The sequence below is a fragment of the Acinonyx jubatus genome, chromosome C2 (genome assembly GCF_027475565.1).
Source record: "Acinonyx jubatus isolate Ajub_Pintada_27869175 chromosome C2, VMU_Ajub_asm_v1.0, whole genome shotgun sequence".
In the NCBI taxonomy this organism is placed as follows: Eukaryota; Metazoa; Chordata; class Mammalia; order Carnivora; family Felidae; genus Acinonyx; species Acinonyx jubatus.
Window position 1 is genome coordinate 127,105,403 of NC_069384.1, and position 19,381 is coordinate 127,124,783.

The following is a 19,381-nucleotide window of genomic DNA, read 5'->3' on the forward strand; positions in this document are numbered from 1 at the left end:
TGTAGGAGTTAGATCTGTTTTTATTTTCAGTGATTACCCTTGGAAGGTGCATCATAACTTGAAATCTAAAGTTAATCAGTATTTTGATCTTCATCTTTTTTTTTTTTTTAATGTTTTTATTTATTTTTGGGAGAGAGAGAGAGAGAGAGACAGAGCATGAGCAGGGGAGGGGCGGAGAGAGGGAGACACAGAGTCAGAATTAGGCTCCAGGCTCTAAGCTCCAAGCTGTCAGCACACAGCCCAACGCGGGGCTCCAACTCACGAACCGTGTGATCATGACCTGAGCTGAAGTTGGACGCTTAACCGACTGAGCCACCCAGGCGCCCCTGATCTTCATCTTAAGTACAAAAACTTTATAACACTATCTTCAACATCTTGCTAATCACACCCCTCTACACACACTCACTAGTACACTCAATTTATGTGATTTGGGCTAGTATTTTCATTGTCTTTTTTAATCTCACAATTAGATACTTATTGTTTCATGTGGCCCATATTTGTTTTGATTTATCAGCATATTTAGCGATTTCTTTGCTTCCCATTCCTTGTTGGCATCTGAGACCTCTCCTCTGGAATCATTTTCTTTCCTCCTATAAAATATATCCTTTAGAAATTCCTTCAGTTTCTGTTAATGTCTTTATTTTGCCTTTGCCTTAAAAAATAGTTCTGCTCTGAATACAGTCCTAGACAGAGCTCATGGGAGATGAGCTCTTGGGAGCTGTTATTTCATTGTCCTCTTTCTGTGGCTGGTGGACAAGAAGTCATTCAGTCTAATTGTTATTCTTTTGTAGGAAGTCTTTTTCTTTTTTTCTGGCCTTTTTTAATATCTCCTTTTATTTCTTGCATCCTAGAGTTTTACCATGTACTTGTCCTACTTGCAATTCATTGTGCTTTCTAAATTAAGGATTAGTGGGGGGTTTTTGTTTGTCTTTTTACTTCATTGTAAAACATTTTTCATCTATTATCACTTTGAATATTGCTTCTTCACCACTCTATATTTTCTAACTGCCATTACTCTGTGTATGGATCACTTAACCTGCCCTTCTGATTTCATCTTTTTGTCTTTCTGTGATTTATTTATTTATTTATTAAAAAAAATTTTTTTTCAACGTTTATTTATTTTTGGGACAGAGAGAGACAGAGCATGAACGGGGGAGGGGCAGAGAGAGAGGGAGACACAGAATTGGAAACAGGCTCCAGGCTCTGAGCCATCAGCCCAGAGCCCGACGCGGGGCTCGAACTCACGGACCGCGAGATCGTGACCTGGCTGAAGTCGGATGCTTAACCGACTGCGCCACCCAGGCGCCCCAGGCCTCTGGAAATTCTAAGAAGCTTGAAGGTGAGGGTTTGTTCCTTTAGAAAGGGTTCATATTTAAATCTGCCAGAAGTCTAAGGGTTTTCCAACTCAGGACACGTCTCAGTTTATTGGCTGGATGTTTTTTGGACCACCAGGCTAGTGTGAATTTGTACTCTTCACCTACTTTGAGGACCCAGCCTGTGATAACAAATTCTCAGGAGAGATGTTTTTTCCCCCTTGACCCAAAGCCAAAATCAAGTGTATTTGTCATCTCCTTTGCAGGGTAGATTTTTTGTTGTTGTTTGATTGATTTTGGTCTGCATTGTAACTAGACATTTCCCTTTAGGGTTTCTGGGTTTGTTTACTCATTGTGTACTCCGCCCCACCTCTAGTTTGTGTGAGACCAAAGGCTTAAGTTGTTTCCCTCCACGTGATGTTCCTGAATTCTGAGAATCTAAGTTTCTGGAAAAATAGATTCAGGGTAACCATTAGTTTTAGTAACCACTCAGTGCTCTGGATTCATGATACTACTTCATTTTCAGTCCTTGATTTCTTGCTTTCTTGCAAATTCAGCTCTGCATTTGTACTGATGCCTTTAATATTTTATTCTATATTTTCAAGTGCTTTTAATGAGAGGGTTTTGCATGTCTAGCCTATCATATTTCTAGAAGGGAATTTGCAGCATTTTATCTTTTTCTTTTTTAGCTTTAATTCCAGTGAGTTAACATACTGTGTTATACTAGTTTCATGTGTGCAGTATAGTGATTGGACAAGTCCGTATATCACCTGGTACACTCCTTAATCCCAGTGACCTGTTTAACCCATCCTGCTGATTCACCACCCCTCTTGTAAACACCAGTTCTCTATAATTAAGAATCTGTTTCTTGATTTGTCTTATTTTTTTTTTAAGTTTATTTATTTTGAGAGAGAGAGCACGAGCAGGGAGGGGAGGGGCAGAGAGAGGAAGAGGGAGAGAATCCCAAGCAGAGCCTGACCCAGGGCTCAAACTCACAGATCATGACCTGAACCAAATCAAGAGTTGGAGCCGTAACCGACTGAGCCACCCAGGCACCCCTGTCTCTTATTTTTTTTTTTCTTTTTGTCTGTTTTCTTTCTTAAATTCCACATATGAGTGAAATTATATGGTATTTGCCTTTCTCTCAGTGACTTATTTTGCTTAGCATTATATTCTGTAGCTTCATCCATGTCATTGCAAATGGCAAGATTTCCTTCTTTTTGATAGCTGGATAATACTCCATTGTGTGCGTGTGTGCGTGCGTGTGTGTGCATGCACACACACGCACACACATGAACATGCTACATCTTCTTTATCCATTCATCATTCACTGGACACTTGGGCTGCTTCCATATCTTGTCTGTTGTAAATAATGCTGCTATCAACATAGGGGCTCTGGTATCCGTTTGAATTAGTGCTCTTATATCCTTTGGGCAAATACCTAGTAGTGTGATGGCTGATCATAGGGTAGTTCTATTTTTAACTTTTTGAGGAAACTCCCTACTGTTTTCTACAATGGCTCCACCAGTTTGCATTCCCACCAACAGTGCATGAGGGTTCCCTTTTCTCCACATCCTCACTGACATTTGTTTCTAGTGTTTTTGATTTTAGCCTTTCTGACATGTGAGGTGATAGCACATTGCAGTTTTGATTTGCATTTCCCTGATGATGAGTGATAGTGAGCATCTCTTCATGTGTCTTTTGGCCATCTGGATGCTTTCTTTAAAGAAATGACTGTTCATATCGTCTGCCCATTTTTTAATTGGATTTCTTGCTTTTTGGGTGTTGAGTTGTAGAAGTTCTTTATATATTTTGGATACTAACCCTTTACTGGAAAGGTATTTGCAAATATCCTCCCATTTTGTAGGCTGCCTTTTAGTTTTGTTGATTGTTTTCTTCTCTGCAGAAGCTTTTATTTTGATGTAATATTCCAATAGTTTATTTTTGCTTTTGTTTCTCTTGCCTCAGGAGACCTATCTAGAAAGAAGTTGCTATGGCCAGTGTCACAGAGGTTACCGTCTATGTTCTTTTCTAGGAATTTTATCGTTTCAGGTCTCACATTTAGGTCTTTAATCCATTTTTGTGTATGATGTAAGAAAGTGGTCCAATTTCATTCTTTTGCACATTGCCGTCAAGTTTTCCCACACCATTTGTTGAAGAGACTGTCTTTTTCCCATTGGATATTACTTCCTGCTTTGTCAAAGATTAATTAACCACGTAATCGTGGGTTTATTTCTGGATTTTCTATTCTGTTCCACTGACCTGTGGGTCTGTTTTTGTGCCAGTGCCATACTGTCTTGATGACTATAGTTTTGTAATATAACTTGAAGACTAGAATTGTGATACCTCCAGCTCTTGCTTTTCTTTTTCAGGATTGTGTTGGCTTTTTGGGGTCTTTTGTGGTTCCATATACATTTTAGAGTTGTTTGTTCTAGTTGTGTGAAAAATGCTGTTGGTATTTTGATGGGAATTGCATTAAATGTGTAGATTGCTTTGGGTAGTATAGACATTTTAACAATGTTTGTTCTTCTAGTCCATCAGGGTGGAATGTCTCCATTTCTTTGTGTTGTCTTCAGTTTCTTTAATGAGTGTTTTATAGTTTTTGGAGTACAGGTCTTGCACCTTTTTGGTTAGATTTATTCCTCTATTATTATTACTTATTCCTAGATATCTTATTAAATAGTACTGTTTTCTTAATTTCTCTTTGTGCTGCTTTGTTACTGGTGTATAGAAATGTAACAGATTTCTGTATGCTGATTTTGTGTCCTGCAACTTTACTGAATCTGTTTCTCAGTTCTAGTATTTTTTGGTGGATCCTTTCAGGTTTTCTATATATAGTATCATGTCATTGGCAGACAGTAAAAGTTTTACTACTTCTTTACTGATTTGGATGCCTTTTATTCCTTTTTATCATCTGATTGCTGTGACTAGGACTTCCAGTACTGTGTTGAATGAAAGTGATGAGAGTTGACACCCTTGTCTTGTTCCTGACCTTTGGGGGAAAGTTCTTAGTTTTTCCCCATTAAGGATGACATTAGTTGAGTGTTGTTCATATATGGCCTTTATTATGTTGAGGTATGTTCCCTCTAGACGTACTTTGTTGAGAGTTTTTTCCATCAGTGGTGGTTGTACTTTGTCGAATGTTTCTGTGTCTATTGAAATGATTGTATGGTTTTCATCCTTTCTCTTGTTGATGTGATATGTTGATTGATTTGCGAATATTGAACCATCCTTGCATGCCAGGAATAAATCCCACTTGATTATGGTGAAAGATTTTTTGAATGTATTGTTGAATTTGGTTTGCTGATATTTTATTGAAGATTTTGCATCCATACTTATCAGGGTTATTTGGCTTATGGTTTTTTTTTTTTTTAGTGGTGTCTTTATCTGGTTTTGGTATCAGGATAATGCTGGCTCATAGAATGAATTCCGAAGTTGTCCTTCCTTTTCTATTTTTTGGCATAGTTTAAGAAGAATAGGTATTCTCTCTTCTTTAAATATTTAGTAGAACTCACCTGTGAAGCTATCTCATCTTGGGCTTTTGTTTGTTGGGAGTTTTTTAATTACTCATTTAATTTCTTTCCTCGTTACCAGTCCAGTTTTTTCCCCCCCACACTATTTCTGTTAATGGTATATTGAAAAATTGTTTTTTGTCAGACTATTTGCTTATGCTTTAGTAGTACATTATGTCAGGAGATCCTCAATTTTCTAGGATGTTTTGGCATAAAAAAGCCGCAGACTGACTCAGCAGTTTTATGCATTATCCTTCAGCCAAGGGTACGTGGTGGAATCAAGTGATTAGTTTCTCAAATCTTCCTTTCTCTGGCAGTTAGTGGTCTACCTACTTTGGAAGGGTTTAATGATAGTGAACCTGACAGAATCCCCAAGCTCCTTAGAATGTAATCAAGTTCTTTATAGTTAAAGCAAAATTATTTTTGAGAGTGCTTACTTAGTATTAGGTTTATCAAGATGTGTTTATTGGGCTCCTAAACGAGATCTGATGGAAAGAAGGATTCTGTTCAAATAAATGGAAAGGACCGCTGTAGAACATGCTAATTTATTCTGAGTCTCTTCATAACTTTAGGGTTTTACTTGCAGCTTATAAGAACTTAGTATTGCCAGTTTGTTTTTATGTGTTAGTTTAAAATTCCACGTGGTGCAACTACGTGGATGGAACTAGAGGGTATTATGCTAAGCGAAATTAGTCAGAGAAAGACAAATATCATATGACTTCACTCCTGTGAGGACTTTAAGACACAGAACAGATGAACACAAGGGAAGGAAAGCAAAATAACATAAACACAGGGAGGGGGACAAAACATAAGAAACTCTTAAATATGGAGAACAAACAGAGGGTTACTGGAGGGGTTGTGGGAGGGGGGATGGGCTAAATGGCTGAGGGGTTTTAAGGAATGTACTCCTGAAATCATTGTTGCACTATATGCTAACTAACTTGGATGTAAATTAAAAATAATAAAATAAAATTCCACATGGTTTCCATCTTCCATTTCACCAGCAGGATATAGATATCAAACAAAGTTGTTTCTTTTCCCTTCTAGATGTGATTATAAAATAATTATAAATGCAAAAAAGTCTTTTATATTAAGAATAGCTATTTTAAAACGGAGGCAAACCGTAAGAGACTCTAAATAGAACAAACTGAGAGTTGATGGAGGGAGGTGTGTGGAGGGATGGGCGAAATGGTTGACAGGCATTAAGGAGGACACTTGTTCAGATGAGCACTAGGTGTCATATGTAAGTGATGAAGCACTAAATTCTATTCCTGAAACGAATACTATGCTATATATTAACTAACTTGAATTTAAATTAAAAAAGTAAAAAGAATAGCTATTTTAAACATTACTTTCCAGGATATTTTCTATTTTCATATTGCCTTTGTGTATCATATCACCTTTGTTTCCTTCTAAGCTTATTCATCCTCACCTATCTCTAAAATTATAAATACACTATTAACCCTTTTTCTTTATATAATGAATCTGAAGTTCAAAGAGTCTCCTGATGTATTGATCAGTAAATGTTCTAGATAAAACTGTGCTTCTTCAGAGTATGAATAAGAGTAATCTAAATACTTGTATGAAGTAGGAAAATTTTATTTATTAAGTTTTATTTTATATGGCAATAGTTTAAAAATTACAGTGTTAGTATCTGTTGGAGATGAGGATAGAAATGAGAAGGTGGCACTGTAACAGTGTTATGGGTTCTGAAGTCAGACAGCCTTTGATTTATATATCATTTCTGCAGTTAACTGTATGACTTTAGGCAAATTACTTAACTTCTTTAATCCTGAGATTCCTCTTGAAGAAAGGCTATAGATAAACTAGTATTATCAACCTCATAGTGTCACGAGCACTAATTACATGTATGTGCTTTACATGTACATGAATAAATGAAGAATCCATGAATAGCTTCCAGGCTTGTTGAGATCCCATAAAGCAGTGGCAAACTTGTCTTGTAAAGGACAGGATGGTAAATACTATAGGCTTTGTCAGTCACATTCTGTCTCTGTATGTATTTTATTTTGTTTTGATTATGTTTTTACAACCATTTAAAAATGCAAAAACCATTCTTTTTTTTTTTTAATGTTTATTTTTGAGAGAGAGAGAGACAGAGCATGAGCAGGGAAAGGGCAGAGAGAGAGGGAGACACAGAATTTGAAGCAGTTTCCAGGCTCTGAGCTGTCGGCACAGAGCCTGACATGGGGCTTGAACCTGCGAACCATGAGATCATTACCTGAGCCGAAGTCAGATGCTTAACCACCTGAGCCACCCAGGTGCCCCTAAAAACCATTTTTAACTCACAGGCTGTGAGCCCAGTTTGACCCCTAACCTGTAGTTTGCCAATCCCTGTACATAGCACCACTAGGGTTTCTAAAAACCTTACCGAGTTTTGCCCTTTTAAACTTTTAGCCTTGATTTGACAATGTTTATTGTATATTAGGTATTATATATTTTAGTTTCTGACATTTATGTTTTTATACACCTGTTTTTTTTTTTCCTACCCATCTATAAGCAAACTTGATTCTAAAATGAAATAGTTGAGACCATTTGCTTGGGTTCTTAATCAGTTCTCTTAAATCCATATAGTAGCTAAGTAGCTGCAATTTTAATATGGAAATTTTAGGAGCTTACTTCTGTTTTTTCCTTAATGATATTTTCTCAATTCTGTTGTGAATTATTAAAGCAAGTTTTGGAACTGAGATAGACCCAGTTACTGGAGCTTCAAAATTTTCAACTAATTTGGAGTTTCTAGTATAGTAAGAACATTTAGAACAGTGACATGATTGCTGTTATCATTCCGAAGGTGGAAATAGTGACAATACTCTTGGTAACCAAGAGGATGGGTTCATATCTTTTCTTCATTGTGTACTTACCGAACCTTAATTTTTTTTTAAGTGTGGTCACAATTCTCAGGCTCCCTGTTACCTTTATATCTGGTAGAATACATTTCTTTGTCTCTTTCAGTTGAAGCTGCCAAGTCTGAAGTTGAGCCCTTTAATGACTCTACTCATATTTCCCTGCAAGAAGAAAACCAGTCTTCTGTCACTCATTGCCATCCTGACGCTTCTACAATTACTGAAGAAGGTTTATTTAGCCAAAAGAGTTTCCTTGTTGTGGGTTTTAGTAGTGAAAATGAATCTAATATTGCAAACGTCATAAGAGAAAATGCTGGAAAAATTGTCTCCCTTCAGAGCAGAATTGTTGCTGATTATGCTGTGGTTCCTCTGCTGGGGTGTGAAGTAGAAGCAACTGTAGGAGAAGTCGTTACAAATACGTGGCTGGTAAGAAAACCCTGGAGTAGTTGAAATGTAGTGTGGAAGGATGTCAGATGCGAAGGATGTCAGATGCCGGAAGTGTTCATGTGTATTTCCTAGGCAGTGCAGTGCAGTTTAGGTATATTGGTATTTATGTTTGAGCAGTTTAGATTTTGCTTTTAGCAAAAGAAATTCTAAGATCTGAAAATGTGCAAGCTTCTTGGTCCTGGTCCTGGTAGAGTAGAGCTTATTGTTTCCTTGGGGCCACAAGAGCAGCTTTCCTTCTAAGAAAGTTATTCCAGGTCATCTTGTACTGGTTCAGTCTTCCCTGTTTTCTCACAACCAAAGCATGACAGGCACTTTTGTATTGTTGCTTGTTACTGGCTGAACACTGGTAACTTCACCATTTTTTTTTAAGTTTACAAGAATTAAAAAAATTTATAAACTAATACTTTGGAAGACATTAAATTTAAAGCAATATTTCCTAATTTTGGTGATAAACCTGACTGATCTTAATATCCTATACAATTTGATTTTTTTAAATTGTAATTTGGAATATATTGAGAATGAGCATACACAAGGTTATATTAAAGTAAAATTGCTTTTCATCTAAACTAAAATTACTGTTGTAACTAACCCAGTATTAACCACTGGTTGCTCATTTCAGGTTGCTGTTATTGTTTCTCTTGTTTTTAAAAGGTAACTTGCATAGACTATCAGACTTTAGTTGATCCGAAGTCAAATCCTCTCTTCATGCCAGTCTCAGTAATGGCAGGAATGACTCCTTTAGAGGATTGTGTTATTTCATTCAGCCAGTGTGCAGGAGCCGAAAAAGATTCGTTGATATTCTTAGCAAAACGCCTTGGAGCAAGGTATGGGGTATTTTTCACACACCTACTATCATGGTGTACTTTTTATGCTTTTGACTTAATTGGTGAATATTCAAATTGGAATTAGGCTGAGTGTCTTTATAATATTTATAGGAATTATGTAGTGTACCTGCGTGATGGTTCAGGGTTACTAGATGGATTCCTGGCAGATGTTAAGATCACGGGCATTAATGCTTACCTACCAGGAAAGGGAAAATCTAAAGCTGATACAAGGGCCATTATTGAATATTACACATTTAAGCGTTATTCCCTTCCATGTACCATATGGATGATTGATTCTTTTTCAGTAATTCTTGGGAAGGGAAAAAAAAAACTTAAAAGTAACTTCCAAAATCCATATGAGCCCAACCCCTAAGTGAACTTTAAGTGGTGGCTGTTTTAAAAGGAAGTACCAAACTGTTATATATATGGTAAATGTAAATGGACTAAACTTTTACATTAAAATTCTTTTGTCTCTCAAAAATAAAAAGAAATTAAAAAAAAAATTCTTTTAGGTTAGATCTTGAAGCAACACTTAAAATGATTTTAAACAGGAGACATATCTAAAACAAATTGATTTGAGAACATCTCAGAAAAAAAAAAAAAAGATGGGCAAAGGTATGTCAAAGAAATGCAAACAAAAAGAAAGAAGGAGTTGCAGTTCTAATGTCAGACAAGTTTGGGTTCAATTAAAAAGGTGTTAAATAAGAAAAAGAATAGCACCGTAAGTAAAGTGCTATTTACACTGAAGGTTTTATTTACACACACACACACACACACACACCCACACACACACCACAAAGAACATGACTGTCATGCATAAGACAAAACTTAGGAGATAGGAGGTGGAATCAACAGGAATACATGACTTGTAGGAGACTTTAACTCTCATCTTTTACTTCATGACAGGTCAAATAGAAAACAGGGAAAGATCTAGATTTCAGTAGCATAGTCCCCTATCCTGAAAAAGTGAATATGCCTTTTCCAGTGCCTGTGGAACACTTATAAACATTGCCTGTGAAATTGGCCACAAAGAAAACCTCAGTAAATTTCCTAAACTAGAAAGAGCACAGACCATATTCTCTAATCACAGTGCAAAAAGATTAGAAATGAGTAGTAGAAATAGAAAATGAAAAGATCTTATTAACTGGACATTTTAGAACTGTTTTTCATAACTCTTGGTTCCAAGAGGAATTCAAAACCATTTATATACCTAGAAATCATTATCAACCGAATGGTAATAAGCAATTCTAGTGCCTAGATTGTGATGTTAAAAATACCATTTCCCACTAAAAGAAATTAAAATGTAAAGAAATGATTAAGTTCACAAAAGGTGCCAGTAAGTCTGGAATATTGTCAGACCAGATAGCAAGGACTACTAAGGAAGTTGTGTGCAAAGGACCTCCACTGGCCAAAGACAGGAAAATTTATGTGTCACCAGAGATCATAATGGCAGTGGATGCAAACACTTCAAATAATATTAAATGAAGACTTTATAATGACACCAAAGAAAGCTAATTGGTCATGTTGAAAGATGCTAGAAAACCAGCTCTTTTCTTTCTTTCTTTCTTTCTTTCTTTCTTTCTTTCTTTCTTTCTTTCTTTCTTTCTTTCTTTCTTTCTTTCTCTCTCTCTCTCTCTCTCTCTCTCTCTCTCTCTCTCTTTCTTTCTTTCTTTCTTTCTTTCTTTCTTTTTCTTTTGTGAGAGAGAGAGAAATGAGGCTCACTTGCTGTGGGGCTTGGGCTCACCTGAAGCAGAACCAGCTCATTATTTTGAAAGTGTTAGATAAAGAGAAAGGATCAAGTATTTATCCAGTCTTTCCTATGTAATCGGTATCAGAGTACCATAATAACGGATAAGACAGAGTTTCCCTTTCAGAGGTATTCCAACAAATAATTGAAGGATAGGGTTATAACTCATAATATCATATATGATATATATGATAGCATCGAGCCTTGAAAATCAGTAATCACATAATAAAGAGGAAAACAGACATTATATGTCTCTTAATGTAGAGCATAGTGCCACCTTGAAGTGGCCTTACCACAGTGATGTGACGTCAGTCTGATGAAGCCTTTAGATTCAACTACTGATTCATAGGAAGTAGGAGAGTAGTATGTTAAACTAGAGCATAGAATGCAGTCAGCAAAATCAGACTTGGAGATAACCTTATGTTATAAATAATACAGTGTCTTCACAAATATACATTAAGAGGATAGGGAAAAGGACAAATCCTATAAGCTAAAAGACCAAAACAAGCAAACATGTAGGGTGCCTGCATGGCTCAGTGAATTTAGCGTTAAGACTCTTTGATTTCAGTTCAGGTCATGATCTCACAGTTCATGAGGTCAAGCCCCATGTTGGGCTCTGTGCTGACAGTGTGGAGCCTGCTTGGGATTCTCATTCTCTCTCTCTCTCTGCCCCTCCTCTGCTTGCGCACTCGCTCGCTCTCCCTCTCTCTTTCTCAAAAATAAACTTTACTTATATAGATTTAGTGTTTAAGGATGCACTCTGTGATAAACCTAGAAGGTAAGGAGTGATTACCATAAATACCCAAATAGTGGCTACTGTTATTAAGAAGGGAGGGATGGTGGGGTTGTAATTGAGTAAGGGACATGTTGGAAAGGTTCTGGAGTGGCTGGCAAGATTCTGTCATCTGATGTAGGTAGTAGATACAAGGGTTTTCACCTAATAATAATGCTCTAAATTATATATTTCCTTTTTTGTTGTGTCCTGTATTTGAATTATACTAAACAATAAAAAACGTTTAAAAAAACCCTGAAGTTGCATGGGGTGCGTAGGAGGCTCAGTCAGTTAAGCATCCAACTTCGGCTCAGATCATGATCTCACGGTGCATGGGGTCGAGCCCCACGTCGGGCTCTGTGCTGAGAGCTATGAACCTGGAGCCTGCTTTGGATTCTTTGTCTTCCTTTCTCTGCCCCTCCTCCACCTGTGCTCTGTCTCTCTCTCTCTCTCTCTCTCTCTCTCTCTCTCTCTCTCTCTCTCTCAAAAATGCATAAATACTAAAAACAAAACCCTGAAGTTGTAGAAAATCTAGAAAGTAACAATAGCAAAAGAATGAGATCAGACTCCATGGGGTAGACCAAAGCAATGCTCAGAGAAAAATGCAGTAAAATGGCTATGTAGGAAACTAATATACAGAAACCATTGACATTCATACAACCAGTTAGAAAAGCTAATGAAAGCTAAGGTTACAATGAGAGATAAAATACCAACAGATTTAACATGAAATTTGGAAGACTTATAGAAGCTTATAAAACTCTATTAAGGGAACAATAGAAAAGATACACATGTTCTTGGAAAGAAGATTATAAAGTTTCTATTTCCCCTACATTGATATATAAATTTAACATCCCAGTAAAAGTACCATCCAAAGTTTTTAGGGAGGGCAATAAGCAAACATTCTTAATTTCATTAGAAAAGGTTAGAAGCAGGAAAGTTGTGAGATGGAGCCCCACATTGGTCTCTGTGCTGGGCATGGAGCCTGCTTAGGATTCTCTCTTTACCTCTCTCTCTCTGCACCCTATCCCGCCCCAAAATAAATAAACATTTTTTTTTAAAGGGTATCAAATGAGATTATGTGTGAAGATGCTTTGGGAAGACATAGTGAGCTAGAAAGATGAGCAGTCAGTTAAACATCCAACTGTTATTCATAACCTTTCTATGCTCCCTAGTTCCATGCCTCCTTTTGGGAAGAAAGGCCAAGGTGGGTAGGTGAGACTAAGGAGGTAATTTTCCTGGTTAGTTCTTGAAAGTCTAATTTGCTAATGTTGTTATAAAAAGTTTTATTGTAGCAATGCATTTTTACCTTGGAGTAAGCATTTGTAAGAGGATTCTTAAGTGTATCAAATTTTTATCAGCAAGTATGATCTTAGAACGCTAACAACAGTTGTATTAGAAACTTTCTTCTTAGTTTGCACACTAGTTGTATATATGACCATTTGCTTTTATTTAAATATACTTTTCAGCGTTCAAGAATACTTTGTTCGCAAATCCAATGCAAAGAAAGGCATGTTTGCCAGTACACATCTTGTATTGAAGGAACCAAGTGGTTCTAAATACGAAGCTGCCAAGAAGTGGAATTTACCGGCAGTCAACATATCATGGCTATTGGAGACTGCTAGAACGGGAAAGAGAGCAAATGAAAGCCATTTTCTTATTGAAAAGTCAACTAAAGAAGGTTAGTACTTTTATTTTGTTCTTTTGTATGTATTTTTACAATTGGATGGTTCCTGGAATATGAATGTGCCAAAGCTTGTTTTTAGGAAAGTTCATTGAGTTTTGCTTTTCACATCGCGTGTAGTGCATATGATGTTGAACATTCCTTATCGGGTGGCAAAATAAACATGTTCATAGCACAGATGTTTCATTTGTATCTGCTCTCCACTGTAGGTACTGTCTGAAAGCTGGAAGATACAAAACAACCTTCTAGCAATCTAGGGTCTCAACGTTTGAAGCCTTAAGATGTGGGCTCGGATCCCATTTACTGTTCCTTCTGTGGCTCACACTGACTATAATTCATGTGCTCTCCCTTCCTCTCCTCTTCGGACTTTTACATCTTTTCTCTAGCCTACTTCGTGCTTACCTCTTCATCCTTATCTTTCAGTTCTCAGCTGGAATGTCACTTTCCCTGGGAAACCTTCCTTAATCCACCAAGTACAGCCTTTGGCCAAAACTCCCTTCATTATGCCTTTTATACTTCTGATCCCAATATCCTAATTCTAGTTTGCTTTTGTGTCTTCCCACTCATTATAAGCTCTGAAAGGGCAAAAAATATGCATGTCTTGTGCATTATATATTTTTCCTTGGCTAGCACTGGGCTGGCATGGCCTAGCCATCTAATTGTTTTTGTTAAATATTGAAAAAAGATAAGCGGATGGAAAGACACGGTAGCTTCTCTTCTAAGGTGATGGCATCTCTGTGCAAACTTCAGGGTCAAATCAGTATCTTGGGATTAGCTCTCAGAGCCATTACTTACCCAGACAGACTGGAAATTTTACAACTGAGGCAAAGTGATGTTTAGGACATATTAAGATTTCACTAAGGACTTTCCAAAAACTCCACTGTATTTGTTAACTCAGAGTACACATAATTGGGATTTTTTTTTTTTAACTCTGCCATTGACTTAAGATGACACTTAGATAATTTTTGGCAAATTGTGAGCTTTATTGAGAATATTTCAAGTTAAACAAGATGAAATAGAAAATTTCATTAATTGTTTCAGCTGATGTGCTTTATCTAATTCAACATAGATTTTAATGCATGATTTTGTTTTGTTTTGTTTTGTTTTTGAAAAGTGGGCATATGGGGGCACTTGGATGGTTCAGTCTGTTAAGCGTCCAGCTTCAGCTCAGGCCATGATCGCACAGTTTGCACATTCAAGCCCCATGTCGGGCTCAGCACTCTCTGCCCCTCCCTCTCTCCCTGTCTCTCTGCCCCTTCCCCCCCTCACACTTTATTTTTCTCTAAAAATAAACGTTTAAAAGGTGGGTATATATAACTGTGGTTTAAAGTATACTTGAGAATTCATGTGAAAAATAACAAGGTATAAAAGATCACTTCAGGTGTGTCTCTTTAGAGACAGGTGATGACATTAGTGGCTCACATTTGTTTCTTTTCATTTTAAATCTCTAGAACAAGGTTTGGAAACTGAAATAACAAACAGGGTGAACGTAAGCCCAGATACTGCAGAGCATCCTGTCACACACCTGGACACTCACAGGAAAACAGCCATTACACCTTTAGATATGAACAGCTTTCAGAGTAAAGCTTTCCATGCTGTGATCTCCCAACACACCAAACAAGTGTCAGTGTCCCCACCAGTAGGACAGCCGCTTCAGAAGGAACCCTCCTTGCATCTGGATACACCATCAAAATTTCTCTCCAAAGACAAACTCTTCAAGCCTTCCTTTGATGTGAAGGTAACGTTCATAGAAAATGGTCCTGGAGTTAACAATTTCGTAATGTATAAAGTTAAAGCTCCAAATTCTGCATCACCTCTAAAGTTTGTAGTAGTAAGTTTTGTAGAGATATTGGAAGGTAGATTCATGTTACTGAGTCCCACCGTATACTCAGGGTTGAGATAACAACTGGAGATAAAATGGTGTGAAATCAGGACTGGGTTCAAGTCCTAGATCTGTCATGAACAGTGTGACTCTAGACAGATCATTTGGCATATCCAAGCATAGGTTTTTTTCTTTTGTACAAAGAGAATATCACTTGCCCTGAAAGCTCACAGATTTATCATAGGATCAAATGAAATGGTGTGATGAAATAATTTTATAAATCCTATAAACACATTGCTACTGATGTTTCAATTCTAGCAGTGCACTTGGTGCTTGCTTTCTGAGAATGTGTCTATTATCACCTTATTTTGCAGTCCTTTCCCTTGAAAAGATGAGTTAAATCTGCTTCTTTGTTTGATCTCCTGAGCACTTGGAGTATGACACCCTTTCTAAAAAAAATTCATGCACAAATCAAGAGCTCATTTGACAATAATTGGTTTCCTTTTATTCCCCAAAGATGATTTTCTTTGTTATTCCTTTAACAGCTGTTGGCCTTTCAAGTGGCTATTCCAATCGTTGTTTATGATTTTTTACTTTTTATCTATGAACCTTTGCACAAGTATAGTTATTACTCATATATTAGAGTTTGCTGATAGGGTATTAAGAAACAACATTCTAATAATTTTTACTGGTGCGTTTTGGAGTAGGCTTATAAAGTTTACAGGTTGTTCATCTTCAGAAAATAAATATGCATTGATATTTGGACAATTTTCACCAAGCAAAACCTTTGCTGAGATCTCTTCTAAAGTAACATTTTGTACTGTGATTAGCACTGCTTGTTATGCCTTAAGAAATAGAGGAAAACCACTGGTTTGATATCTGAGATCTAGAATCAGGCCTCTGCTTTGTTTCCTACTTCTTTCAACCTCTTTAGGCTCCATCATCCCCATCTATAAAATCATGAGGTATTATTTAGATGGTCTCTCAGGTCTTATAGCTCACAGATTCTTTGAATAGTAAATGAAATGTTATTAGTAGGCAAGACAATAGAAGAAATATTCCCAATCATTGAGACGGTTCTTCTTTAGATACCTTTCAGAAAGGTACAAAACACACTCAAAGGTTTTATTGTTTAGAGTCATAGTTTACTTAGCAGTGTTTTTCTCTTTTTGGGGGCCGGGGGGAGTTTTGGTGGTTTTTGGTGATAAAATAGTGCTTCATCTTAAAATCAGTGGTTCTTCACATTGATGTAACATGGTATATTGAAATTTTTGCTCTGAAAAGAGAAGAGCCCATGGAATAATTACAAAATTGGACATATGTTAGGCCTCACATTTTAAAAATCTCCTATATAAACTTAACGTTTAATTGATATACATCAGAAAAGTGCAACAAATGTGCTGCTAAATGAAGTCAGAGTTAACAGCTGGGAGGCCACTGTATATGTTCAGAAAGAGATCACTGCCAATGCCATAGAACCTTCCTCATGCTGCTCCTTACTGTTTTCTCCTTACTTCTAACACTGTAGCTTTGTTATGCTTGTTTTTGACTCTTAAATATGTCGAATTATAATATGTATTCTTTTGAGTAATTTTTTTCCTTGAACCTTCTCTTGAAAGCTGTGTCCATTTCCCTGTAACTGCAGTTCATTGATTTCATAGGTGTGTAACATTCCATTATATGGACATGTCACAATTTACATATCCATTCCACTGTTGGTGAGCATTTAGGTGGCTGCTAGATTTTTGGTTTTATATAATGTGGACATTCTTGTGCATGTCTCTTGGAATATGTGTGCATGCATTTCTTTTTGATATATGCCTAAAAGTGAAATTGCTGGGTCATATTTCAACTTGAGGGGAGACTGACAAACTGTCAAAGTGGTATACCAGTTTATACTCCTACTAGTAATGTATGAAGCACCCAGCATTCCCCATCCTTGCCAGCAAGGAATTATAAGTTGAGGTTTTTCTAACTTTTCACTTGGAAATAATTTCTAAATTACAAAAAGTTGCAAAATGAAAATACTAGAAGGAATACTCATATACCAATTGTTCAGAAATGGAGTTTTCATTACTTTCCAGATGGAAAGACTGTGTTTTTAATTTCTTATTACATTGTGATCAGAGTGTTTATTTCTGTTTCATAGAACTTACTGATTTTTTATGTGTATACCCTGTCATATCAGTATATAATAACATTTCTTGATTTTTGAGAACATTTTGTGAGAAGATATATTCTCTATCAGGGATAGTTTTTGCTACACACACACACACACGTATACACACACATACATATATATACACACACATACATATACACAAACACACACCCCTGAAGATCAGACTTTACTGATTATGTTGTTTAGTTAGATCCTTTATAATAGTCTCTCCTAGATTTTGTTCATTTAACCCATCTCATAAGTGGTATTTTCAGGTTTCCTAGTATGGCGTGTTTCTTTTTTTTTCTTGCATCACATGTGGTTTTGTTTTAGATAGGTGATTGCTATGTTAATTAGTACATAGATATTTGTAACTGTTGGTGTAACTTGGAATGTGTCCTTTGTCTCATTTAACACTTTTTGGCTTGTGAAGTCTACTTTGGTATCAGGATTTCAATCCCTGCTGTTTTATTTTCTTTGCCTTATAAATCTGTGCGTTCCTTTATTTTGGCCTTTTTGGATTGCTGTGTTTTAAATGTAGAATTAAGCATAGAACTGAGTTTTGCTTTATGAGCCATTTTGAAAATTATTCTCTTTCAACTGAGGGACCTAAGCCCTTTCACATTTAATATGATTTATATTTGGTCTCAATTCTGTCATATGTTGTAATTATTTTATATCACGTATGTGTGTATACTGTGTGTTTCTTCACATATTGTGTCCTCTGTTTTGGGATTTTTTTTTTTCTTTTCATATTTAGGAAAGGATTTGTTAGTTTTATTCTTATGGGGCCCTTAAGCCCCCTTCTTACTTAACCTTTTGTCAGTTTTAAATTATGTTTTGACCCCTACTTATTGCATCTGTTGCAGTCAATGATCTTATTCTGTTTCTCCATTTTCACTCTTCCACTGTTTTTAATTATGTTTTTCTACTTTGTCAGGAAATAAAATGTTTATATAGTTTTTCAACCCATGGCCCTCACCCTTGTTTTAATCTTAACCCTACAATCAAATACGTGAAAAGCTTTCTGTCATCTTTTGGTAGGATGAAATTCATCCTCTAATAGAATACTCAGGAAGGTCACATGTGTGCAGTAGTTCCTGAGTTGTGCACATTCAGAACCTTTACCAAGGCTTTGATTATTCGACAGGTTGTAGTGTTCTTGGTTTGCATTTTTGTTTTCGTGAGTTTCCTGAAAATGCTGCTCTGCTGCTTTTCTTTGTGTATATTGTTTTTGAAAATTCTGATGCCAGTCTACATTTTTTTTGTAAGTTATTCCATCTTTTGTGCCTGAAGGCCATGTGGAGTTTTCTTTTACAAGGATATGTCTAGAATACTGATCATTCTCCATCAGTTTTCCCTAGAACATAGCAGGTTTTTAAATGTTTGGAATTCGGATCCTTCTCCAAATGTTTGGTCTGAGAGATAAGAAGAATGGAGATGCCAGTCAGCTGAGTTGAATGGAATGGATTGGGATCAGGGCCTCAGATCAAGAGTTTGTATTTTGGACACATAATGTTAGAGATGCCTGTTAGATATCCAAGTACGGTTGTCAAATAGGCAGTTACATGTAGAGCTTGAAGTTTGGGTAATGATCTGGACTAGAGAAAGAAATTTGGGAGTTGAGGTTTGTAGGTAATATTTAAAGCCATATAAAATTTAGATGCCAAGAGAGCAGGAGAAGAAAAAAAGTCCAGGAATACTCTCAGGGGTTCACATTTAGAGGATGAAACAGCAGGGGTGACTGGAGAAGGAGCCACCAGTGAGGGGAGAGAAAGCCTGGAGATTGTCTTAGAGGTCACATAAGAAAGTATTTGAGGAAGTAGGGGTTAACTATTCAGATGCTGCTGAAAGTCAAGAGAGGTAAGAATCAAAAATTGGCCATTGGATTTAGCATTATGGAGGTCAGTGGTGATCTTAACAGGAAGAGTTTTGATGACGTGGTGTAAGTGCAAGCCAGTGTAGATTCATACAGGAATGCAGAAGTTTGGAGACATTGGATATTAAACTATGCATTTGAGGAATCTCACCCTGTAAAGGGGAACCAAGAAATGGGATGGTTGCTGTAGGGCAGAGTAGAGTTAAAAGAAGGTTGTTTTGTTTGCAAGATTGAAAAAATAACTGTGTGCCAATATGGCCAATCTAGTAGATCCAGTTGATGATGCAGACAAAACAGGAGAATTGTGAAAGCCACATCTCTGAGCTGGCACGTGCTAGGAAGTACCAGAAAGCAAGCAGTGT

The 19,381-nt window shown here is 36.7% G+C and overlaps 1 protein-coding gene across 4 annotated transcripts in view; it reads left to right on the top strand.

Annotated features, from left to right (window-relative positions):
- Positions 1-19,381, top strand: part of TOPBP1 (DNA topoisomerase II binding protein 1) — a 60,248-nt gene that overhangs the window by 12,375 nt on the left and 28,492 nt on the right. For all 4 annotated transcript variants that reach the window (XM_015085647.3, XM_027061814.2, XM_027061815.2 and 1 more), the window contains 4 exons: positions 7,796-8,112; positions 8,785-8,957; positions 12,943-13,154; positions 14,609-14,895. In XM_015085647.3, the coding sequence (XP_014941133.1) occupies positions 7,796-8,112; positions 8,785-8,957; positions 12,943-13,154; positions 14,609-14,895 (989 nt within the window). The remainder of the gene's footprint in view (positions 1-7,795; positions 8,113-8,784; positions 8,958-12,942; positions 13,155-14,608; positions 14,896-19,381) is intronic.